This window comes from Herpailurus yagouaroundi, unplaced genomic scaffold (genome assembly GCF_014898765.1).
Source record: "Herpailurus yagouaroundi ecotype Mexico unplaced genomic scaffold, PumYag 193, whole genome shotgun sequence".
NCBI lineage: Eukaryota > Metazoa > Chordata > Mammalia > Carnivora > Felidae > Herpailurus > Herpailurus yagouaroundi.
Window position 1 is genome coordinate 8,174,955 of NW_024412424.1, and position 25,909 is coordinate 8,200,863.

At 54.9% G+C, this 25,909-nt stretch overlaps 1 protein-coding gene across 3 annotated transcripts; it reads right to left on the reverse strand.

The window, feature by feature from the left end:
• Window positions 1–16,139: 16,139 nt before the first annotated feature.
• On the reverse strand, window positions 16,140–24,773 carry CUNH3orf18 (chromosome unknown C3orf18 homolog). Of its 3 annotated transcripts, none has more exons than XM_040445492.1 (6): window positions 24,357–24,773; window positions 23,128–23,244; window positions 22,385–22,772; window positions 19,699–19,724; window positions 19,022–19,169; window positions 16,140–17,766 (listed from the first exon to the last, which is right to left on the reverse strand). In XM_040445492.1, the coding sequence occupies exons 3-6, from the start codon at window positions 22,616–22,618 to the stop codon at window positions 17,686–17,688; spliced, it is 489 nt and encodes a 162-aa protein (XP_040301426.1). In that variant the 5' UTR covers window positions 22,619–22,772; window positions 23,128–23,244; window positions 24,357–24,773; the 3' UTR covers window positions 16,140–17,685. The 3 variants fall into 3 exon arrangements, with proteins under 3 accessions (XP_040301426.1, XP_040301427.1, XP_040301428.1); XM_040445493.1 differs by having other exon boundaries at window positions 24,251–24,773; XM_040445494.1 differs by lacking the exons at window positions 22,385–22,772; window positions 23,128–23,244; window positions 24,357–24,773 and adding an exon at window positions 21,294–22,183.
• Between the last annotated feature and the right edge of the window lie 1,136 nt (window positions 24,774–25,909).

Consider the following 25,909-nt stretch of genomic DNA (forward strand, 5'->3'; position numbering starts at 1 on the left):
AAGGGGAGGGGAGGGGAGGAGGAAGCACAACCTGACCTGCAGTGAGGCTGGAGGGAGGGGAAGGTTGGCCGCAGGGGAGTCAGCGGTGGCTGCAGGAGACAGATAAGGTTGGGGAGAAAGACGTGGCTGATGGGAGCGGAGGGATTAGGGGCTCCAAGGGCCAGTCCTGGGCCTGTGAGTGGGAACTCAGGAAGAAGGCAGGCTGCCCTATCAGAAGGGATGAGAGAAAAGAGAGATCCCACTCCGGGGGACCCCTGTGCCCTTGGGGAGCAATGAGAGAAGCCCTGCCCCCATTCATCTCTGCTGCCTAGTGAGCTATCCAAGCAGGCTCGGGCCTCTGGACCTGGGCCCGGTCAGAGGGACAGGGCAGTGTGGAAGACACCCTGAGCTCAGGGCCCTCCCCTGTAGGGGAGGAAAACTTCCTCCTCTTCCCGTCTGGGTTTTTTGGCTAGCCTAATAATTAAATTGACATAGACAGATTAACAGGAGAAAAATATTTAATTTCATATATACAGAAGCTCAAAAAATCTGAGACTCAAATAAGTGACCAGCTTTTATACCTTTTGGACAAAAGTGGCAGCTTTTATACCTTTTGGACAAAGAAATTATAAATTTGTGAAGAACTGACAAGGCAAAGTTTGGGGCAGGGGTAGTAAACGGGTGAGGTTCTCGGCCTTGAATTCCCATCTCTGGCGATAAGGGTGTCTCTCCACCTCCTGGTACAGGAGGCTACTTTTCACCTGGGAGATGTATTTCCTGTTTTCAGGGGGACAGAGAAGGGCCAAAGTGTCCTTCCTGCACCAGCTGCTTCTTAAGTAACTTTAATTCCCAAAAATCAGTATGCCAAAATGGCATGTTTTGGGGTGGCTTGTCCTGAGCCCTATCACCTCCAATCAAAGGAGATAACTCATGGCTATGGCAGTCCACCACATGCCAACCTGGCATGCTCACACCCTGGCAGGCATGTATGCCAGCCATGGAGGCAACAGGGACTGTCCCTGCCCTGGCGGAGATTGGCTACCCTTCACACATGTGTTCTATGCAGCTGTGTTCTTACTGAGGGCCACGCACAGTCTCTTGGATTCCCATACTCTCCTTGGTGCCTGTGGCCTCTCACCTGGGGCAGGGGGAGACATGCTCATGCCAATTGGGCTGGGCCCCAGTACCAGGTGGGGTAAGGGCCCTGCATAGCATGCTGTCATTCTCAGGGCTAGATTCTGAGGACATTCCTCTTCACCTCCTGAAACAGGATAAGGCAGGCTCCTTGGGGAGGCCTATGGGCCCCCTGGGCTCCAAGCTGGAGGAGCCCAGGCCTGAGGCTTCCTGAGTTTGCACTGATCATAAGGCTGAGCCTGGGAACCAAGTCTTTCCTGGCCAGAGGAACACGGCTCAGTGTGGGTGAGGGTGGGACCCCCACCTTGCTAACTGTGCTGTGCCCAGTACCCAACACATGTGGGCATGTTGTGGGCACTCATAGATGTCTGGAGCAGATGAATCTTGAGCTCTTAGAAGCTGAGTTTCCCAGGGGCTTGGTGGGAGGGGGTCACTTGTCCAGTCCCCTGCAGAACTGTGCAGGGACCTACCTGTGGTAGCTTCCTCCCTGGGGGAGTCCAGCTGATGAGACTGGGAGTTAGGGAAGGGCTACCCAGTATCAGCCCCATGGAATAGAGATAGGACCTGTTGGCCAAGAGCCTGGATGCTGGGAGCAGCTGATGGAGATAAATGTTCCCTATCTGGGTGGGGGTCAGGGCTGGCTAAGGTGGCCTTGGGCCTGATGGATGAGTCAGGGGTGGGCCAGGAAGTCGGGGAGGCCTCCTGCAGGGGATCTGTCCATGTAGCAGGGACCCAGCTGCCTGCAGCCTGCCCAGGCCACCTCCATGCGAGGGCTGAGAGTCTGGGGGAGGGGAGAGGCTTGCCCTACCCTGTCACGGGTGTGGATGCTGAGGCCCTGCTGGGCCCACAACTGCCCAGTGGGCCAAACTTCTGTCCAGGCAGGAAATGGTGGGTTTTCCCGGGTATATTTGTCAAGTAGGCCAAGACTGTCCTCACAAAGACCTCAGTGTGAGGGCTGAGCTGCTGGAGGGCCTAGTCCCAGGCCTTATTTGTTTGTTTGTTCATTCATCTATTCATTTATTCCCACGTCTGCCCCTGGTGTCCTTTCCTGCCTGCTATAAACCCTTCTCCACCCAGTGAGGCCAGGCCCTTCCCACTCTGGCCTCTCCTTGCCCGTGCCACTCTCCTTCTGCCTCACTGGATTCTTGGCTGTTTCTCTAAGAAACCTCTAGACCTTTGCTTTTGCTGCTGTTGTTTGTTCCCATCTGGAACCCTCCTACCCCTGATGCACGCATGGCTAACAACTCTTGACATTCGGGTGTCAGCCCGGTGCTTCAGGAACTCCCCCTCCCTGAGTGCCCATCTGAAGCTCCCCCTCCACTTTTTATTTCCAGTCTTGTTTTGTCTCATTCAGAGCCTAAAAATACCTTGTTTATTGGTTCTTTGTTTATCATCTGTCTTTCCCAGGCGTTGGGGAGCCCAAAGGAGCCATCGCCTCACCATGACCTTCCTAGGAGACAAGGTTTCAGCTGCTTTCCCTACTGGTCCACGAGTGCCCAGGACCCCGGGGGGGAGGACACACTCAGGTCGGAGTAAGATAGGCCTTGTTCATGGACCAGTAAAAAAAGGGTAGTTGCCAGGGCAATTGGCTGCCCATCTCTGAGGGTCTCACATAAAGGCTTAAGGCTTTGATCCAGCCTGTCAGAGGGGGCTCAAATGGTCATGACTCCAGGGACCCTACACGCCTAGAAAGCAGGTTCCCCAAGCCCTGCCATGGTTAAGCCCCATGGCTGGGGTGCAGAAAGGGTGCATGCCGAGATTGCCACCAAGTCTGGGTACCTCCTTATCCAATATGATAGAGATAAACGAGAAGCATCTGGAGCTGGAGTGGATGACAAGGAGGCTGATGCAGCCTGAGTGATGCAGGGCTTGGGGAGGGGAACAAGACATTGGGAGGTGAGATGCTGGAAGAATCCAGGACACCATCCCTCCATGGCGAAGAAGAGAAATGTGCTGGGGAGTGGGGTGGAGGCAGTGGCTCCTGGGCCCAATTCAACCTCAACCCATGGATGGACAGTGCCAGAGTCTTTAATGCCACCCTGGTGCTGAGTTCTGGATGGGGAACCAAGTAGAGGGCAATGGGACCTTGCACAACAGTCCTGGCTCCTCTCCCCATCTACCCCCACCCTCTTCCTTCTTCCTCTACCTTCCCAGGGTCTTCAGTCTTCAGGAAGGGTCCTCTCTGGCTACCGGCTGGGAATCAGTGGGCATGGTCAGGGCTGTGGGTGTCTCAGGTAACCAAGCTCCTAAGACCCACCCCAGGAACCCCCAGTCTCTGTTCTTCCCACCCAGCTACTATCCCAGCAGCCCCTACAAGTGCAGAGAGGAGTCAAGGCCAAATTTCCCTCATTCCTCTGAGATGGAAGGAGGTCCTGTACCTTGGAGGAACTATGGCCCCATCTTGCCTCAGCTTTGGAGGTCCAGGGCCACCAGATAACCTCAGGGTCCCTTTGGAGGTCAAGTTTACAGCTCCAAGGAGAAAGGACAGAACAAGGCACACTGTGGCTTCCACTGCTGCCACCCGGTGGCTGACAGAGGCAAAACACCTGCTATTCCAGTTTCCAGAAGCAGGTGGAGGGAAGACACTCCTCAGGGTTGGGGGCAGAGGCACAAGGGGGTAGGATATGCACTTCTCTCACCTCCACTAGTATTCTGGCCTGGAACCCGGGCCTTCACTTGCCTTGGCTCAGAGCAACCCCAGGTACCATCAGACATGTACCACTAGAACTTTCCAGAAGGCCTTCAAAGCAGATCTGTCTTCAGAGATGACCCATCTGGCCTCTACTGTATTAAGGAAGGATTGGGGGGCTAGAATGATATCCAAGATCATAGCTAATGGGTCTTGGTGGCAGAGAAAAGGGGGAGGAATAGGAGCCTAGAGGGAGGAGGGAGAAGGGGGAGCAGAGAGGTGGGTGTAGTCCAGCCAATCCCTGCTCTTCCTTGCCTTACTCTTCAATGAAGCTGGTTCTCTCTTTGCAGGACCTGAGTTAGGTGAGTCCCATGAAGTTCTCCTCAGCACCCTGAAGCTTCTCATGTGTGTTGTGATAGTCCCCTCCCTGCTCCAGAATTGGGGAGGCTTGCTCAGGACCGTTAGGCCTTGGCCAACTGGCCCCTCAAAGTGTCCTCAGGAAGGAACAGATTTCCCTTCCCACTATCCCTTAATTACCCGCCACTCTGCCTGTATCAGGGTTATGTCAAGGTCACAAAATTGACTGAAGGAATTATGGTGTGGTAGGCAAAATTAAAACTGGGTACCAGGAATGACTGTTTCTGGAGTCCAAGCAAAAATCAAATGCAGCACCTAATGTGGGCTTCCCTCTCCTTTTTCTTAACCTCCAAGGGACATATCCCACCTTGCCACCCTATCCTAACAGGGCTGGTCTCCTGACATTGTTTTTCCCTGTCCACTCACCAGGCCACAGGACATGCTATTTCCCCAGTGGCACATTTCCCAAGTCTCAATAACTCATTGAGAATAACCTCCAGGAAAAGATGATGCTGAAATGACTAGATGATAATATGAGGGGAAAATTAACTTGGATCCCTACCTCACACCTTAAAACAAACACCAATTTTAGTTGGATCAAAACTAGAGGGACCAAAGAATGAAGAACACATTTCCGGGGAAACACAAGGGGTTTTTGTATAGTTTTAATCTCATACGACCTTTTCTAACTATAACAACAACAACAACAACACAAAACAAAAACAAGAAAAGCCACAAGAGAAAAAAAAAAACCAGACACATTTGACTGCATATAAAGCAAACATTTCCATGTGAAAAAAATAAGGTTTAAATATAAACAACAAATTGAGGAAAAGAGTCACAAACTTTGATACTCTATGAAGGGCTCCTACATTCTAGAAGGAAAAGACCAGCAATCCCACTGAAAAATGGGCAAAAGAGATGAACACACAGTTCACACAAAAGGGAATCCAGAAGACTCAACCACAGAAACCACGCTCAACCTTATTCCTCTGAGAGAAATGCAAATTCAATAGGCAAACTTGTGAAAGGTCAATGCACATTTCTCAGAGAGCAAGGGAGTAGCAGAAACTTGTAGCTGCTTAGTAGAGTGGAAATTGTATAACCTCCATGAGAGCAACTTGGCAATGTCTATCAAAAATTAAAATGCACAGATCCTTGGGCGCTTGTGTGGCTCAGTTAGTTAAGCATCCAACTTCGGCTCAGGTCATGATCTGACGGTTTGTGAATTTGAGACCCGAGTTGGGCTCTGCCCTGAGAGCTCAGAGCCTGCTTCAGACCCTCCCTCTCCCTCTCTCTCTGCCCTTCCCTTTCTCTCTCTCAAAAATAAATAAACATTTTTTTTTTAAATGCACAGATTCTTTGATCTAGCACTGCTCACTTCTGGGAATTTATCCTATAGATACATTCACACGCATGTGAAATTATATACCAAGACATTCACTGTGTGATTCTAAGAGTAATCGGTTGGAAACAGCCCACTCCGAAGAGGAGCCTGGCTGAGTGAATATGGAATAGCCTCCACATTCACTATGTACAGACTATGCAGCTATTAGAACAGAGGAGGGCGGGGCAGTGCCACATGTAGGGGTGTAAGAATGAGGTGTAGTATATGTTCAGGATGTTAACCTCGTGTTTTTTAAAAGAAGGGTAAGTGCTCTGGAACACTGTGGTACCCTCCAGATCTCTCAGCCCCTATCTTCCCTGCTCTGTCCAGCAAAGTTGAGTTGTATGGGGGACATCTCCCTGGCTCTGCCCACTGGTGTTGGTTATGACCACTGGGATCCCACCAGAAATTTAGCAGGTGAGAGGAGGAGGCCATGTTTATTCCCTTGGTCCCTCCAAGTCCATCCTCCTTTTGCTTTTTCTAAACAGATATCTGGTCACATCCCTCCCTGTTCACACTCTGTGGCTCCCCATTTCTCTCTGGATAGAAGCCAATCCCCACCTCTGACCATGGGGCCCTACCATGGCTTTTGAGGGTCTGCTCCTGCCAGCTTCCTGGCTGCCTGTTCTCTGTGTCTCCAAATCTCTCCCAGACTCCTGGCCTCTTCCTGCTACCTGCAACACTCCTCTTACCTGAGGGGACAGCCTCAAAGGAACTCCTTGTCCTCTCCTGGCTGCTGGGCTCCTGCCCTCACAGTGTCAGCCCCTATTGTAGTGCCTGCTGCTGGGCTGGGCTCTGCCAGGAGGCTGAAAGCAGGGGCGCTCTTCCCTGAGCCTCACCAGTGCTCCTGGAATGCAGAGTCTAGCCAAATGAACAGAGGTTCCGCGAGGCTCTTGGCCTCTGAATCCCTTCTGAGTCTGAGTTCTGCTGCAGGGCCCAGCTCTATTCCTTCCAGACTTTGGAGAGAAGGTGCCCTGCTTGACTCACCTATGGGAGACTGGACCAAAAGACTGGACCCAGGAGACTGGAGACCAAGACTCAGGCAAGAACCCTGGTAGAACAGGCTGCCTGTCAAGACCGGGTAGGAAAGGGGCTGTGTGCAGCCAGAAGCTATGTTTTTAAAAATAACTTTGCTGTCAGCAGCGATGAAACAATGTAATAAATATGAGAAATAAATCTCGTTAACATGTAATGAGCTGCCTTATTAATGTGTTAAACTTGTAAGAAATGCTTAAGTGTTTAATTGGCACCTAATGAGGGTGCCAATTAGGAATCATTATACATTTCTTTAAAAAATCGTAATTGGCAGGGGGCCATTTCAATCAATGCCACAGGGCTGGTTTCATAGGGACCCCGTCCTGGTGGTGCATCTGGTAGTTCTACCTGCAGGACCACGCATCTGGTGGCTAGCCCCACTGGAGCCCACAGCAAGGTCAGGGCCATCGGGGTTGGACCTGTCCTAAACCCCACCAAGCATCAAGACTCAGTTTCTTCCCAACCACCAAATCCTGCTACTGATTAAAGCCCAAATCAGGAGGCCACCTTGTTCCTTCAGCCAGATGGGGGTAGGGGGAGATTTGGTCTGCTTGGAGGCTTCGAGAGGCTGGGAGCTCAGTGAGGATTAGGACCGTGGCTGTCCACCACTGCCCAGCTCACAGAACCTCTGTGTCCCTTAATCAGCTCCCCCAGGAGCCCACAAGAGGAGGCTGAGAGAAGGCTGAGCTGGGGGAGGAGCTGCCACTGGGGTAGGGACCTCCCTGTGGCTGGAGACAGGCTGAGAAGCAGTGCTAAAGAGCATCCTAGGGCACCCTAAGGGCCTCCGAGGGGCAGACTCTAGGTCTCTCTTTCTCTCTCCCTCTCTCAGCTAAATATCATCTTGGTTACCTTTACAAGTAGCCCCTGTGTGTCTGGCAATGCCCAGGGAAGGGCAGGCAACGGACTCAGAGTGGATTCCATCCCTCCTGCCCCCCTTCCCAGGAAAGTAAAGCCAAGCAGATCTATATTCCAGGCCAGGCCAGAGGAAGAGAAGCATCTTGAGCAGCCAGAGCATGATTAATTACCAAATTAATTACCAAATTAATCACTTGGGTAATTGCCAGAGAGCTGGGAGGAGGGCAGGGAGGGAGGCTGCTGCCCACCAGGGGCAAGGTCCAGCCAGGGGCAGGGTGGGTCGTGACCCTAGCCCACGCATGGGGCTGGAGGGTTGAGGGCTGGCTGCAGGGGTGGCAGCAGGTTGAAGGCCTTGGGGGCCAGACTAGAGGGCTCCAGAGTTCAGTGAAAGCCTTGCTGGCCTGTGAGTGGAGGATGGAGGGGACATGGGGCAGTGTGGCAAGTAGGCATGGCTGGGAGCCTGGTTAAGGTGACTGGGAGGCTCAGAGAAGATGACCGGGTGGCCTGTGTGAGCATACTGTAAGACTTGGGCAGAGGTACTTGGTCTTCTGAGCTGGACAGAGAACATGGTGGGCAAGGGGCCAGCCCCTCCCCTGCAGCCTGTGGACCCCCAGGCCTCCTGGGCTCTGAGCCCCTCTGTGGCTCTTGTATTAGGAGTGACCAGGGAGTGGCAAAGCAGCCTCTGCCATCCTCTGGTTTTCAGGAACTGTCAGGAACCAGAGGAACCCCATCTGTCCCAGTGGAAAAATACTCAAGGTGGCCACTTAGAACCAGGCAGAGGGCTCTCTGGCCCCAGAGCTCAGGTTCCACCTTATCCTTCTTGCTTGCTGTACCTGCTACCACTTGTCCCACCCAGGCCAGATCCTAGAGGCTGAACTGTGTTCCTAGGAGCCCCCAAGTCAGGTCAGGTTTGGAGGAGGAAACTGCCCCATACTCCTGTCCCCATTTACCAGTGGGGGACCTGGTGGGGCCATTTCTACTGCAGGCAGAGGCAATGTTAGGACTTGAGCTGCTAACAGGGGGTTGGAGGGAAAGACCTTACTTAGGAGGTGTGGCCTGGGCCAGGTGGACCTGCAGCCCCCGTGGACCCCAGGGCTGCCAGAGGGCTGGGCCTATAGCTGACTCCTTCCACTCCTGCGAAGGCCCTACTCCTTTGGGCCACCCCTTAGATCTTTAGTGTGTTATTTATTTACTTGGTGTGTACCATGTGTCAGGCACTGTTTGAGGCCCTCTACAAATATGAACTCTTAATTGTATCAAGTAGGGAGGACCTGTCCAGGTTAAAGGTGAAGAAATTGAGGCAAGAGGTACAGAGGCTTGTCTGGGGTTGCATAGTGGTTAAGCTGGGATTCAGACCAGCTGTTCATGCAGCAAGGGGCATACAGGTGAGTCCAGTTGTCCCAGGGTCCCTGGGCGGGGGTCTCTGGGACCCCTGTCCCAGATGTCTCTGGGACCCCTGTCCCATCGGGACCCCTGTCACCGATGCCCATGGTGGAAGGCAGAGCCAACTTACCAGGAGTCATACCTCCTCCTGACAGCTGGAAGAGGGTTCCAGGCCAGTTGTACCACCACTTCCTCCTCGGAGTCAGTCTGCCTGCTGCACTTGACCACCAGTAATCACATTGCAGGAGCTGCCTGTTTCCTGCTATCTGCCTTGTTGGAGATGATATATGGGGAGGAGATGGGCAGCGCCCGCCCTCCCCAGCCACACAGCTTGGCTGCTGCAGGCAGCGAACGCTCCATCTCATGTGTTCACTCATGGGGATACCGGAGCTAAAAGGAGGGGGCATCTCGGTGATATACCCAGGAACCAGCCTCAGCCCAGGACCAGAATGGGGCCTGCCATGAGGGATGCAGGAGTGAACCTGATCCATTCAGAGGCTGGCCACAGAACTGGGTTCAAACCCTGTGTGATCTAAGATAAGTCACACAATCTTACTGAAACTCGGGTGCAGGTGGGATAGCTGATTAATTTCAGAAGAGTTCAGTGTTGGGGGGGGGAGGCTTCATGGTTGGGGGAGGGGAGAGACATTTATTGCATTTCTGTGTGATGCCTGTGTGGGCACTGCAAGGATTTGAGGTAAAGATGGGACAGGCATTTACAGTGGAGGTCAGGATAGACACAGGTGGCAGTGAGAAAGTTCCAGGAAGGAGTGATCTGCTGATTTGTGAGCTTGGGCCATGACCACCAAAGGGCATGTCCCCCAGCTTCACCCCTGCCCAACCTCCAGCCAGCTGAACCTTCCAGCTGGCCAGCCCTGTCAGGGGCAGGAGAAGGCTGGCTGTCTCTCCTCCCTATGGAAGACCCCTGGTGAAGGTGAGGGGGGCCCAGGCCCTCTGCCACCCTCAGTGCTTGGCACAATCCCCTGCTGGCCCCAAATATCCACAGGGCTGCTGCTGAAAGGTGAGACACCTTGGGGTTCAGTTTTTATCCCCTGCTGGGCAAGGCTAATTAGATCCTGGGGTGGGGCCCGCTTAGACCCCCTAGGCCCAAGATGGATGGGGTTTCTAGGGCCTGTGCTCTGGGAAGAGTCATCTTTCATAGTAGAAGTACAAATAACTACATACATTTATTGAAGACTCTCCATGTGCTTTTTATACATTAACTCATTTAATTTCCGTGATGCAAGACCCATTTATCGATCCTCTATTTAGTAAATAGCCCTGAATACCTAGTATGCACAGGTCTCCGTTCTGGTGGCTCAGGCCACAGCCAAGAACAGTTGCCCTGACCCAGCTCCAGTCCAGACTTGCTCCTGGTGGGGACGAAGCGAACAGCTTCATTGCACCAGCCATCCAAGAGTCCTGAAAGACGCCTCAAGGCTAAATTTCACCCGGAGTCCCGCCCTTGCCCCCATCGCTCGGCCGGCCTCCACCAGCCTCCCCCGCCACCCTGCCCCACCAACCAACCCCCTAATCTGGGCGTGCACCGCCACCTGGTGGTCACATTGGGAAAGGGCTTAGAACTGAGTGCTCTTGTCTCCAGGAGGGAAACCGTGCTGGCTCCACCCACTCAAGCCCGGGAAGGTCAGCACTTGGGCCTCCTGGGGGCCTCTGGGGGTAGCGGAGATGGGTGTGGTCTGTCTAGGGGAGCCTTGCAGCAGCACCACTCTCCTGACGATTCTTGCAGAGAAGCCTCTGATGCGTCCCTTCTCCTACCTGCACCAGTGTAGAAGACAAGGGGTTACTTTGTAGAGAGGCAGTGTGGTCATGTCATGTAGGGCTGGTCTGGCACAATGTAGGCCTTCCACGTGTGCGGGGTTGCCAGGTGAGATCCCCATCCTCAGTGCCCTGGCTGTGAGAAATCCCATCATTCCTTATACCTTGCTCAGCCTGAAACATCTCCCACCACCTTGTGTCCAAACTGTGCAAGGTCCAACACAGTGATAGCCTTGCCTTGCCCCCAGCCAGAAGTGATTGACCTCTTTCGAATTCTCCTGTCACCTGACCTGCATCTTTGTCACTTCCTGGGGAGGGGCATGTTGTTGCTGTCAGTATCACTGTTCTGGCTTGCACACCAGGTGGGACTCTCCCACAGCCAGCCCCTTCTGGATGCCCCCTCTGCTCTGGAATCCAGCAGAGGGCCTGGTGTGGGAGCTGGGACCGTTTGAAGGGAACGAGTGAGGGGCAAGAGGAGGGGGCAGCTCTGTCTTCAGAAAACATTCTTTCCTTCTTTGAGAGTGTTGGGTGTGAGCTCTGGGGTTTGCCCTCTGGGGTCAGATCCAGGCCCTGCCTCATGCTGAGCAACCCTACTGTTCTGTGTCTCAGTTTCCCCATCTGTAATATGAACGCACACTTTGGGGCTGCTGGGGCATTATATGGGTTCTGATTCTGCCTGCAAGTGTCCCAGGAGGTTCCCCCACACAGATTCTGGGTCTGACCCACCTGCAGGGACTCACAGCAGAAGCCCTACCCTCCTCCTTCGCCCCAGACTTCATCTTATTGAGTGTCACCTTACTGACCCGTTATTGAGCTCCTGCTAAGTCCCTTAAGTCTCTCATAATCTGGTGTTCTCAGCCTTCTGCCAGTGAAGAGCATCTCCACGAGCTCCAGCCAGGGCAGGGGCCCTCCCTCTCACTGCATGGACTCCTGGGTCCTCCAACCTGCTGGCATGGGAGTGGGGGTGAGATGGGGGGTTAGTGTCTGCCTGCTGGGCACTGACTAAGAGGGACCTCAGCAGCAGGGCCAGGACTAGGACGAGGCACATGAGGCACCCAGGCACAAATTTAAGGAGGCACTCATGCTCAGGTTGGTGCATGTGCCATCTGAGTGAGTGGTTCCTTACGTTTGGAACCCTAGGCCCCTATTCACTTCACCCTAGTCTTGGCGTCGCCAGATGAACCCTTGACGTGGGGCTTGCAGCGTGAGGGCTGCTCTCCACACCAAATGAGGGAGAGGCTGAGTGCAGGGAGGGATTCAAGGATGGGGCCTGAGGAGAACTGGCAGTGCGGGGTGGGGGTGGGGGTGCAGGGTGCGGGGAGCTCCAGACAAGTGACCTGGCTGAGGCTGGGGGCAGGAAGGCTCCTTGCAGTGCCTGCAGCTACCAGCAGGTAGCAGCACAGGCTGGCGTTGGAGTCTGAGAGGGAGCTTGGGAACCCAAGTAGGCAGTGCCTTCTGGGTGCCCTCTCAGGCCCCATTACTGTTTCTAGGGTTTGTCTGAGACTCCTTTCTGGAATGGTGTAGAAGAAAAGCCAAGTGCCTGGCTCTGAGCCTGATGACCTCAGTCTCTGGGTGCTGATGTCTTCCCCTGTAAGATGAATGACGGTAGGCCCTCATAATGGACACTGGGAATAAAGCGAGATTGTGCAGGATGTGCTAATCAAGGGTAATTGTTACTAGGACCAGATTCTGGCTATTGTTCAGCCATGCATACCTTTGGCACTCCTGCTGGCAGTGGGGAAGACTGACCTAACCCTCCTCCCTCCGTGAGTGATCCACTAGGTCTGGCACATGGCATGAGCTCAATAAATCATGCATCATTATGATTTATTATTGCTATTATTATTATTGGCATTGTTATTACCCTGAAGTCTTTTATCTCTTGTCACACCCCAGGAAGTAGAGCTGACTGCCCCTCCTAACCCAGGCTTCCAGGCCTCCAGACCTCCAAAGGAAGTGTACTAAGAGCTGGTCGAATGGGAATGGCCAGGGTGAACACCTTTCTCTCCTGTTCAACCAATGGGTAGAGGACAGGGGGCCCACCAGCCCCAATGGCTGGTACTTCTGCCATTTTCCCCTCCCTACATTCTCCCAGGCCAGACCGCAGGTTGCAGCCGGGTATAGGAGAAGCTGAGGGGACTGGCTGGACCTCAGCCAGAAGACCCTGGGAAGCCCCAGCAAGTGGACACTTTCATCCAGGAAGCTGACATCCAGGAAGGCAGGAGCTAGACAAGTGTGAGACTGGGAGACTGGGCACTTCTTGACAGTCACCTGTGCGGCTGGGCAGCCCCAGGTAGGAGAGCTGGCACCTAGCGACAATGTTTCAGAACAGAGGGCTAGCAGACAAGGCATGGATCCTCCCATGCAATACCACACATGTACTCCTGGATGATATGGGGCTAGGATCCAGGCTGCCATGAAGCCTCAGAAGTGACCTAGTCCTAGCCCTCACCTATGAAAGCTGGGCTGAACCTGTGGCCCTTTCTCCTGAGCTACCTATGTGTAAGAGTTCTGGAGACCAGATCTGCCAGGCTAAAGAGACCAGGAAGGTGGGGGCTTAGAGCATTTTGGGCCATCCTGGTGGGTGCAGGCAGATTTGTGCCCTGAGAGACTCCATGCAAAGGCCTGCCTGGGCCACATGGGTTGTGGGCCCTGGGCCCAGGCTGTACCAAGTTCGAATCTAGGCTCTGATGTGCCCACTGGCTGTACACAGGGCCCTGGGATGCTTGCCTCTGACTGCTCAGTTGCAAGGTCCTCACATATGAAATGGGAGTGAGAAAACCCTCCTTCTCCAGCCATTTGTGGGCATCAGACATGATGGATGTTGTTCCCCAGTGAGAGATACTCTGGTCCTCCACCCCCCTGCCCAGACCTCCAGCCCACACAGGAATTCATAGTCCATCCAGGCACCCAGAGAGTTACCTTTCAAGCTGAGCTGTGAGAAAGAAAGGGACCCTCCAAAGCTGAGGGGAGATCCTGCTCAGGGTGGCAGGGAGGTCTCTGACCCAGATTGCATACCTCCAGCCAGAGGCTGGGAAAAGGAACCCCCTCCCCAGACAGGTCTCAGCCCCACCTAGCCCTCTGCTCCCCACACAAATGCCCTCCTGGGCTGAGCCTCTAGACCCAGGGTTTCCTCTGTGGTGGAGGAGACCATCCCTATTTTTTGTTCCTCACCAGCCCCCTATGCCTGCTGACTTTCCTCCAGGTCCCACAGGTGTGTGGAGGTGGTCTCCCCCTGGGGAGAACAGACACCTACCCTGATCTTCTACTTGCAGAATCCAAGAGGCCAGAGTGACGAGTGGGGGTGAGCACCACTGCCAAGGGGCTCTGAGGTAGGGGTGAGAGAGGGCAGACCCAGGCGCAGATGGGACAGCATCCCAGCTTCACCCCTCTCCACTGTACCTGAAGTTCTCCACACTCTCCTCTTCCTCCCCCGCCTCCTCCTCCTCTCCCTCCTCCTCTCCCTGTACTTTCTGCTTACACAGTTCTTGTTCATTTCTCAGCTTCACTGGCCTTTCAAAAGAGGCCTCTGTACAACCATAGATACCTCTGCCTGCAGTTCCCCTTGTCCTGAGCCCACAGAGGCCAGGCTGGATGGGGTGCCAGACGAGCGGCTCCTGGGGTTCCCTCGGATACCCTCAGCCAAGATGCTCCACACTGAGGACTGCTGAGGGGTGCAGTTGGACAGGATAGGGTGGGTTATCTGCCCTCAGCCTCTGAATGCCCCCCCAGGCACACCTGGCCCTTATCCCTGCATTCTTTTGCATATAGATGTAGATATAAAGATATACAGACATAGTGTATGTATGTATACACATCATACACACACACAGTCATCCTTTTTTCCTATTTGACACCTGCTTCCTCCCATCTCAAATGGAGGTGCAGATACCAACCAATGGAGCTGGTTCACTGACAGGATCACAGTGCTGGGCTCGGTAATGTTTCTGGAAGGAATCCATAGCAAGGTTAAACTGCTACTGGTTTCTGAGCTCACCTCCACAAGAACGACCTTTACATTCTGAAGGTGTCCTTGATGTCTGCCTGCAGCCAGGCAGTGGGGTTACTGTATACACTTTGGCTGGAAGTTGACACTTCACTTCACTAAACAAGGTGGCTTCCTCTGAAGGTGCCCATCTACGTCCACGCTGATAGCACCCACTGCAAACTGCTGCAGCTTTTACCCTGAAGCCCTGGTTGCTATTCATTTATAGAGGATTCGCTTAGCGATGTATGTGTGTGTGTGGCAGGGGCATTTCACAAGGGCCTCCTTTAACATACAAGTTCAGGAGCGATAGGGCAGGCAGGTGACTTTCTCACCCCATTGGCCTCCTTCTCTGGTGAAGAGAGTTCTGGTCAGCCCACCAGGCCCATGGTCACAAGGACACATCAACTGAATCCTTCCACCATGATATTTATTGATCCCATGCTCTGTGGAAGACCTAGGAATGTGCAGGGAGTTTGGGTCTCCTCCAGGATTGGGAGAGAGAGCTAGCAAATAGAAGGTGGGTAGGAGGTATCTGCAAAGGGATAGGGATGAGGCAGTGGCCCTGTCACTCACAAAAAGTTGTACTGTCCACCTACCTGGGCCCACCCTTCGGAAAGGGCATGGAGCAGGCAGCAGGAGAGAATGGCGACAGGGTCCTCCTGGAGCCTCCATCCTGGCCCTAGTCCCTAGGTGCTAGCCTTACTCCATAGGCCTCATTCTTTTAGGGTCCCTTAGACACTGAGTCTTCTGTAGCTCCCACATTTTTGGATTGAGGGGTTATCCAGCAGGATGGGGGGCACACAGCCCATCCATCCCTCTCCTCTCACCCCATGACCCTTAAGAATCCTTCTGCTAGTCTGTGAGACCAGGGTCATCACTGACAGGCCCATCTGTGTGACCCCAATGAGGGTGGCCTATGGAATGCTTGGGGCATCACCATTACCCAGGGCCCTGGCCTGCAACCCCAGCTCCCAGCCTAGCCCTCCGCCATGGAACTGCTGCTCACCCTGTCCTTGTTTCCTATGCTGGCCTGAAGGCTCAGGTCTTTAGGGGAGGATCTGGATATCACTTAGAGTCCTGGTTTGTGGGATTTTCAATGCTAAAATTGGGCAGTCCTGAGAAAACCAGGGGAGTTGGTCACCCTGGTGTCATTCTCCCCAAACCCTTCTGAACCCTGTAGGTGGTTTCCACACAGATGACCTCAAGGCTTCCCAACTCTACCCACTCCCTGCACCCTGTGATCTGGGAAAGACCACATTATTGTGTTCCCTTTTGTGTTTCAGACCCAGTTCCTATGGATCCTGAGGCACCACACCTCCCCCTAGTCCTTGGGGCTCAAGCCCCCTCCTTCCTCAGGTCCTACAAGGTCCTGTCCACTTTGCCTCTCCACCCAAGGGGATGGTAGGCATTGTGACTCCATCCCACAGTTGAGACACGAGGCCCCACAGCAGCCTGAACTCAGGGCCAGAGGCATTTCATCAGATAGTTCAAGGAAAACCAATGGAGCTGCCAGCTCATAGCTGTGCTCCAAGTGACTATGCCAGGCCCCCACACAGCCCTTCACCCATCCTGTCCCTCCTGGTGTTTCACACCCCAAGTGTCACAGACTCACACTCTTTTTGTGTAAACATCTTAATTACATCTTTAATGCTCTCACATGGAGATGCTGTGAGTTAAATTACAGCGTCTGTGCATCCTAAATTACCCACAGCCCTCCAGTTGGTTCAAGTGCTAATGTATTTATAGCATCTAGAGGAGGGAATACATCCCAAATCTTCCCTACACGGGCCTCCTTGGCCCTCACGTCCTGACACGTGGTATTTGCCCAACAGAAGGTCTGTGCTGCTGCCCCCGCATCCCCTCCAGAAAGCGGAGGACAGCAATGGTGGCGAGGCTGGGCATGGGGGCATGCTTCTGTGCATGCTCACGTGCGCATGCATGCTCAGAGTAGAAAATTGCTCAGCTCCTGGGGTCTGGCTTAGCCCCATGCCTTGCTCACATGCCCCAGACTGGTAGAATTCCTGAGGGATGTGGGGTGGGTAGACAACGGGTGGGTGGGCTATGCTATCAAATGCTATTAAATAGGTCTGTTTCCCATGGGGCTACCCCCACCCTGTTTCAGGCAGTCAGAAGTCCCCAGATAGCCCACAGCCTGTGACCAGTGCCCTCAGACCAGTAGCCTCTCCCACAACCCTAGATCCCCAATATACACCAGGACAGGGAACCATTTTCAGAAGCAGGTTACCTGGCTTGTAGAGCCCAGTGAAGAGATGAGATGGGCAGCAGGACCTTCACCTTGGCTTTCCTTTCCCTTCAGTCCCGAACACTGAAGGCAGAGAAGGTGGCCTATCCTGGTGCTCCCACACACATCAAGGGGTGGGGTGGACTTGGAGGGTGGGGCCCATGCAGAAGGTCTTCATCCTACCCTGTGCTGGGATACGCACATCCTACCCTGCACATGGGCACATTCACGCACATGTCTGAGGCCTTTCAGCAGGTCCAGGCACTGTGTCCCTCTACACCCATTCATTCCCCTACTTCCTTTGCTCTTTCCCAGCCAACAGCTGGCTGCCAGGGAGGGTGGCTGGGAGGCCTCATGGACCCTCCAAAATACAGATGGGCCTTGGGTAGGAGCAGCCCTCTTCCTGGCATCCTTGCCCACTTGGCAGTTCCTGCTTCATCCCTGGGCTTCTCCTGGGGCGACCCGGTTGGTTGCCTCTCTGCACTGTAGAGGAGGCTCCAGATTCTGAAGACAGGTCTCTCCCTGACAAAGGGGAAACCCTCCCTACTCCTCTCTCCTTTCCCCTCCCATCCCATCTCTCCCCCCCCACCCCCCCCATTTCCTCCACATTAGAGGAGCAGACCATGATGTAAAGAGTCTGGGGAGGACACAAGGAAGCTAGCATAGCTCTCAACCTTCCTGACATGAGGGATGCCCTCCATGCCAGGGCCCTCAGATCAGGGGACATCAGTAGCCAGATGTCCAGCCTGCCTGGCCAGGGCCTCTCTTAGAGCCTGGAGAGTCAGCAGGTGGGTCCTGGGAATAGCTGGGCCTTGGCAGGGCAGGTCCTGAGAGTAGGTCTTAACAATCACGGAGTGGGCGGCTCAATGGGCACTGTGGCAGGTGTCTTCATCAGAAGTCCAGGCCTGTCCCCGGGGCACTCATGCATGGATGGCATTGGCTACGTCGGTGAACACCAGCCGGCTGGGCCTCTGCAGTGGGCCCTGAGAGGGGAGAGTGGTCTGCAGAGAGACAGGGGCATCAGGGACCTTGACCAAGGCCATTCACCTCCACCCTCGCTTCCGGGTTGGTCTGTTTTCACTTGGCACCAGCTACGCCTTCCATTTGGAATGCTCTCCTTGCAAGTTCAGCCTGGATATACCAACCGGCTCAGATGACCCCCCCCCGCCCCACCCCCCATTCCCCCCCCCAGCCACCACCAGTTTGCTAGCATGCACTTGCCCTGCGGGCCTAGAGGCTGGATTAATTATGCATGCACCACTCTCTCCCAGCAGAAGGGGGCCCACCTCTGTATCCCCTAGCTCTAGCACAGGGGCTGGACCAGAGGAGGCAGGGAGGCGCACAGGAAACAACTGTCAAATTGTCAGTAGTCCCATGAGCTGGGTGGACCAAGGTTCTCAGTCTGATTTCCCAAATATCCCAAGTGGGGAATGTGTCCTGATCAGTTGCCACAGAACTGGTGGCAAAATCAGGAGGTCTCTGGACTTCCAGTCTGGACTCTTCCTGAATCCAGTCTCCTAATTCTGCCCTGGCAGGGCCAGCGCCTCCCCCCTAAGCAACCTGTGGGGTCAAGGCAAGGAGAAATGCAAAGGGGTTTCATGGGTCAGGGAGAGACCAGGCCTCCTCATGTTGCTCTGGCCCTTGGGAATTTTAGGGACTGGTGGCAAATGGCCATGCAGCTCAGTGGCTCTGACAGGGTGACCACACAGGTACCTAACCCTTTGGATGTAGGAGGCGAATTTGGCTGGGGTCTCCACACACCCAGCATTTGTCAGTTGCTAGGAACCCCCTAGTGTAGTCAGAGGTGCCCCTGTTCCAGAATCTGACCCCAATCATGATGTGCTCAGGACCAGGGCCCTCAGGGGGCAGAGGCACCAGCCTCCCAGTTCCAACAATCTCTCCCATTAGTCCTCTCCTGCTTTCCTAGCCAAGGCGTGGGGGCACAGAGGGCAAGAATTAGGACTTTCATTTGCAGACAAGAAAGCAGAGGCTCAGAGAGGCCAAGGGGCTGCCAAGATCACTACATTAGCAGGGGTAGAGCTGGGCTGGATTCCAGGGCTGCCCTGGCCTCATGCAGTCAGTTTATAGGTGGCCACAGGGAAACTCTACCTGTTTCTAAACAAACCTGACAAAACCCATATACCCACTTGACCGTATGGCAGGTGCTGGAAAGCTGCATGAGAAAGGAGGGAGGGGTGGGGGCAGAGGACTCATGAGCAGCCTGCAGCCTGGGTGGGGAGCCTGGTTAGTGCCCACCTTGCCCTGCATGGCCTGCATAGAGGCAGCAGCCTGCATGGAGGCAGCGTCCCGCCCGTGCTCCAGCAGCTCCTGCTCCAGTTCATCTTGTTCCTCCGTAGGGTCGAAGTTGTACATGGGCATGAGCTGGTGGCGGAGCTTCTCCAGCCTGGGGGTGGGGGGAGGCTGCTGGGGGCATGGCAGGTCCTTGCCCTCCCTCCAGCCTTCTGGGCCCTGCCTGATGCCCAGCTGAGCCATAGCACACAGCTATGCTTAGGGGGTCTGAGGTTTCCTCTGGGATTAAATGAAAGCTATTTTTGTACCTGCAGTACCACCTCCACCCCTCTGTTAGTTACCCACTCCTGGGACCAGATGGGGCCACGGCCCATGGAGGCGTCATCTGTGGGGTCCATGGGGACTGCGTAGGCCAGGGCCTTGTGTGATCCACAGCCTCTGCGGGCCAGGCAGGGTAGGGGAGTCAGTGACCTGGAGCTCAGGGTATTGGGGCAAGGGTGGCTCAGCACTCCTGGAGGAAAAGTATTCATCCCCAGCCGTGAGCGGGCAGAAGAGGACCTGACTCCCTGACCAGGGAGAGGGGCCCCAATGTTGGAGGGACTCTCTTTTCCCACCCATGTCTCCTGGAGTCCAGCCCAACACTGCCAACAGGCTGGAGTTTTGGGTGGTAACTGGGGAGTTACCTCTTCTTCTTCCTGATGTATAAAACCTGCAAGAGAAGGAGCAGTGTCAAATGGCTGGGAATGAAGTCCCTGACTAGTCAGCAGTCCCTTGGGACAGGGGACATCCTGAGGGTGACGATGGGGAGAAGTGTGGGTCCCCATGTCCTCAGGGGATTCCCTCCCAGGGACACACACATCCTGCATTTGTGCCTCCTTTTGACATTTATCAGCTGCTGACAGTGCCTGGGCTTGGAGGTGGGGAGCAGGCCCGTGCTTGAGGAACCCAGCCTGGGAAGACCACGCAGTCAGGCCTGGCCTGCAGACAGGAGGACCCTATCTCTGCCAATATAGACTGTGGTTTCAGCCGCTCAGCACCTGCCTCAGACTCCTCAGGGCTGAGCGGGGAGGGAAGATTTCAGCACACCCTCTCCTCTCAACTCTCCCCAGGGAGTACATGGCTTTCCCCAGAGCCATGGATGGGCAAAAAGAACAGGGGGCCAAACTCTGCAGGGCAGTGGCTCTAGGCAAGGCTCTGGGCTGGGCTTCTGAGGTTTCCATGGGAGGCTGATGGGCTTCAGTGGATGGGGCCTGGGGAGGAGAGCGTGAGCCCCTGAATAGCAGCCCAGACTGAACACCGGAGCTCAGATGCTGGAGGAATGTAGAAAGGCCTTGGGTCCCAATCCCCATGGTACAGACTGGAAGATAAAGGCCTAGGCAGCTTGAGGAAACGTGCAAGACCTAAGAGCTCCAGGTGGGAGCAGAACATCCTGATACAAAGCACTGAGAAGGGAAGAAGGGCTGGCCACCAGGGCAGGGACTCCAGGGACCTCTGCCACCACCTGGCTGTTCCCTAAACTGGTGGTTTCTGGCTGCCAGGAAAATGACCACTTCTGCCTGGGGAAAAGCCATGTCCCTAGAGTCTGTCCTCTGTGGCTCTCATATCCTTTGTGCCTCATTCACAGCTTGAATCTGGTTTGGTTTCCAGCCTGGCCCAGAGTTCCTCTTGCTGCTTGTTTCCTCGGAAACCCCAAAGGCCTGAAAAGAAACTGACTTGCCCCTTGCTTTCCATCCCCTCCAGGGGTCACACATGGATGATACCCTTGCTGTCCTGTGGAAAGGATGCTGGGGGAGCTCCAGGTCTCAGACCCAGCCCCCTATCTGCCCTGAACCAGCAGCTTCAGCCCAAGCACCTGGACTCCCTCTACTCCCTCTACTCTGGCCCTTCTCCAAACCCTCCTTACTGCCCTGTGGTCCTGTCCTACAGATGGGTCTTCACAAGAGTCCAAAACCTTTAACAAATCTCCATGCCATGGTCCTGCTCTTCCCTCTGCACCAACTACTGACACCACCCTCCCACATACCTTCCTTCCAAATCTTCCCACCCCTCACCATCCAGCTGCAGTGCTGCCTTCTCCAGGAAGCCCTCCCATACCACTCCATCTGTGTGAGGCACACAACCTGGCACTGATTTGCCTCTCCTCATACCCAACATGGCCCTGCTGGGGGCTGGCATGAGAGGAGAGGAAGCAGCATTCAGGGAGCATCTCTGAACCTGTTCCCTAGTGCCCAAGAGCTATTTTCTGCCCTCCATTGCCTTTGTCCCACAATCTTCCTACCTCTCTGGTTTGGGCAAGAAGTTCCTCTATCCTGGCCCTCTGAACGTTCCTCCAGAATGAAACGTAAGGGAGTGCTCCCAAATTCCTGAGACAAAATCTTTTGCCTAGAGTCACAAGGGCAGATTCCAGACCCCACATTTTCCCTGAGGTAAGATTGTTTCAGTTTACTTAACTGCCACATTGGTGCCATGGGGAAACCTTGGCACTCTGCCTTGCTCCTGCCCAGGGAGCCCACTCACTCTGTGTGTTGCATCCTGGCCCTGCTTGCTGGCCAGGAGTTGTTCCCTGGCAGTGATCCGGAACCTACAGGGCCCATATGGCAACCTTGGTTTAACAGTAGCTCCAGCCAGGTCATAGATGGACCATCCACAGCCTTATTTGCCAGAGCAACCTGGTCCTGAGCCTAAGGCTAGCCATCAGAGTCTGCAAGGGGCAGTGGCCAGGATGCCACCATTGTCAGCCCACCCAGGGGACCACAGGTGCACCCCAACTCAGTCCCTCTAGGCTGCCCTTGGCATCCTTGGTTTATCTGTCTCCTATTTCCCAAAGAAACACAGGGCAGGACCTTGTCTCCCTAGTCCCTGGGGACCTGAAGGCTTGGTCCAGGGCAGATGCCCAGTAAATAACTGCCAAGTGAATGAACATTGCCAGCAGGCTGCCATGCCCAGAGCATCCCACCCCTACTCTGCAGCCCAGGTTCTATTCCCATCGCCTTCTGGCCTCTACTCCTATGGCACCCCTCCCCATACTTGCCTCACTGTCCTGCTTGCTGCTCACAGAAACCCTTGCCTGCTTCCCAACTTTTGCCCATCAGGACCCTCCACCTGGAACAACCCCCTCTCCAACTCCTACATGGCCCCCATGGCCCAGCTCAAGACACCATGTATCCTGAGAACCTTCTCTGGTTCTTCCAGTTGGAGGCAGCCTCTCTGGTCTCTGGGTCCCTAGTGGAAAAATACCTGGAGAAGGGGAAGATCGTGCTATCATTAACAGACAATTATCTTCTGATTAAGAGTCTCTAAAATCTAAACACTGACCACCCTCCTCCAACTGATGGCCATCTGGGTCAGCCCCAGCCTGCCAGCTCTTACCATGGCCACAGCCAGGCCAATCACTGTGATGATCCCAAAGGACAGAAGCATTGTGCCCACACCAGCTGTGCCACCAGCCACATCAGGGATTCTGGTGTCATTAAAGCTGGTAGCTTCTGTGGTGAGGGTAGTGGTCTCGGAAGCTGGCCCATCTGTGGCAGGCTCCAGGTCAGGCTCAGAGGTGGGTGGGCGGCTGCTGAACCAGCCCCTGGCAGATGGGATCCTGGAGTTCATGCTGATGCTGAGAGGGCCCTGGCTGAGAGACTGCCTGTGGTCAGCCAACCTGCCAACTTGATTCTGACATCAGTAGTGTTCCAGACTGTGGCCCCCCACTATACTTGCAGGTTGCCACCTCCTTGGATAAAGGGAGCTCCTGGCTCCTTGGGTGCTGGAAAAGAAAGAATAAAAAACCATGAGGCTTAGAACAGGACTCAGTGGTAACATCAAGTACCCCTAAGTTCTGAAGGCACTGGGGAAATAAAAGTTTGAGGGCAAAGGCAAGTTCAAGGGACATCAGGACATGTGCTTTACTTATGTACAGTTCCCATGTGGATTTAGGAAGGTGAAAATGAAGCCCTTCCCCTTCTCTGAGGGTATGATAACCATAGTGATCGTACTTGGAAGATGTGAAAGGTGGCGGGGAGGTTTGAAAGGAAAAGTCTCTCCCCTGTGTAATAGCCACCTTCCCACCCCTACTCCCTGCATTTCCCATCTCCTCACTCCCTGCCCCCCATATCCCTCACCTCCTGCTTGGAGAAAAAAATACTGCAGCTTTTTCCTTTCCTGGAGGGAAACACTTGCCCAAGAGTCAGATGACCTTAGGCATGTCACTCCACTTCTGTGTCTCAGTTCTCCTGAGTCTGAGATAAAACAAAAACAAAAACAAAAACAAAAACAAAAACAAAAACAAAAACAAAACCCCACCTCCCTCACAGGTTCGTTAAAATGGCAGAATGAACTGGTCCCTTGAAAAGACTTAGCTCAGCGCAACCCTTGCCCACAGTAAGCACCCAATGTATAGACCTTCCCCACTGGGCAGCCCACTTGGGAAAGAAGCCCCTGGACCCAGCCAATTTTGTGATCCAGGCTGTGTTTGCAGTGGGGCAGGGCAGGTGTGGAGAGCCCAGAAGGCAGGAAGGGGAGAGAGGCTATGGTCAGGTCCTCTGGCACGACTTCTCTGCAGGCTCTTAGGGTCACAGGACCTCCATAGGGGAGCTAGGGGCTGCCGGAGACAAGGAAAAACCAGGTGAGCAGGGAGTGTGTCTTCATATGCAGGGATGGAGCACCCACTCTGAGATGATTCTTCTCCCCTCCCTCCTCCCTTGGGAGGAGAGGGTGGGAGATGAGGCAAGAGGGTGTGGCTTAGGTCTTCCCAGGCCAGAGGGCGCAGGGTAAGGCAAGGTGGGAAGGGGGCCCATTCAAGCTGCCTAAGGGCAGGTCTAGGGAGAAGGGGGAGATACACAGCTCATGGCTGCCCACATACCTCCCTGTCCTAGCTCATGGGTGTATGCGGGGTGCCTCCCTGTGCAGGTGCATGGGTGTGTGTGTGAGGAGTGTACACACTAATGATGGCTCCTTAGGAAGGGGTAAGGTTGGCAGAGGGATATGGGGCTCATCCCTCTCTGCCCTCTCCCTCCAGCTAGGCTGAACGCGTCAGCAGCCCCAGGTTCTTCCTTGGCTCTGCCTCTGACCCCAGACATGACCTTGGGCCAGACCCTTAACTCTTGCTCTGGGCTCTTTATTCCTCGATCCAAAGCAGAGAAAAGGTCCTGCCCATCACTGTCTGGGACTGCCTGAGGGTCCAAAGGGCAAGAGAATGAAACGGGTGAAATGGGTTGGCACCGCGACCTCCGAGAACCCGCATACCGTTCTCTACCAGGTTCTTCAGTCCTCCCTGCTCCAATCCCCATCCCCGCTCTGCGACTCTGTGATTCCTCCATTCTTGCACAGAAGCTGCGACCTCAGCACTTACTTAATCCTCTCTGGGACGCCGAGCTCAGCCGGAGAGGCTAGGGGTGATGGCGATCGGCAGGAGGCCAGGGCCGGGGACTGCGGGTCCGACCCCAGGTTCGCCCTCCCAGTGCACTCCGAGCCGGGGCGGGGCCAGCTACAGCGCACCGCCGGCAGCCGTGAGTGCAGGCTCAGTCGGCTTGGGCCGGGACCAGCGGGGCCTGGACCCACCGCGGGGGTGGGGCCGAGGCGAGTAGCCCCAAGGGTCCCCCATGCTCCAGTGCCTCTCCTCTCTGCCCGCTCCGCGCTCTTGGCTCCCGATTGGCTGTCAGGCCCAGAGCCTGCCCGGCACTGGCCCGATTGCCTGTCGCTCTGATCTGGCTCCGCCCCCAGCAGGAGCCGGACACTGGGTGTCGGTTCTTGCAGATCACCCCTCGCTCCCCGTGGCCTTTGCTGAAGTAGGGTCGAGGACCTTGGATGGCTAAGCCCTTCTTGCACTAGAACTCGGGCGGAGCTCTACCTCCGCCGAGATAGACGCGTGCGCCCGAAACGCAGGCGGACGCTGAAGGCTCGGGGAGAGCACTGGACTGGGAGTCCTTGGACCTCCATTGAACTCTGGCTCGCCCCTCTATGGCTTTGTGACCTAGAGCAAGATGCTTCCCCTCCCTGGGGCTCGCTTCCTGCCCAGATGGGCTCTACTGAGTGGCCTCTTGGGTAAACGCCCACCCCAGGCTAGAAATGGGGTAGCTTAGTTCAGAGAAGTTGGGAGCAGGATCGTATTATTATTATTGGATTGGTATTATTATTGGGCAGCCTGACACAATCCTACATATATTCCTCACAATAGCCTCCATCCACAGCGCGATCATCTCAGGGGAGGGACCCTTGGATACCTTCTAATTTTCGGATTTTCAAGGGAGTTTACGAGGATTACGGGTCTGGGATCGAGCCCAGGAAACTGCATGTTTAATAGTAGTTAACAGTGATCTAGTTAACAATAGATCCTGGTGGTAGGAGGGTGTCAGCAGATCACACTTGTGTGGGACAGGTCACACTTTTGTGGGACACTGCCGTGAGTTTTATAGAAGGAGCAACTGAGGCCCAGAGTGAGCTGGCAACAGCCAGAGTTCGAACCCAGGTCTCCAGCATCTAAACCCTAAAACCTGGGAGCAAGAGGGTCAAAAGCGGCCCTGGGGTCTAGTGACCCCTGGCCCCCAGCGCGGCTCGGACCACTCTCGGCCAGGTCTTGAACACTGGGTCCCGCCCTCAGATTGCTACCGTCCCCACCACTGGAATCCATCCAAGTGCTGCTAGGCCTGTGCAGAGGCTACGCTAGACCATGCCCCTGGACATCGCACTCCAATTCTCAAACCCTGGGCTGGCTGCTGACAGCCCCGTTGGGGCTGACCACGCACCACCGCGGCTGGGTACCCAAACGCCAGCTCGTAGTAGTCCCCGCGGGCTGGGGCCATGTCCCCTCCGTGACCTTCAGGAAGAATGGGGAGACCTGGCTCCTAGGGAGCAACCTCCCACACATCCACGCACCCTGGCGCGGGTGGACTACCGGCGCACCCC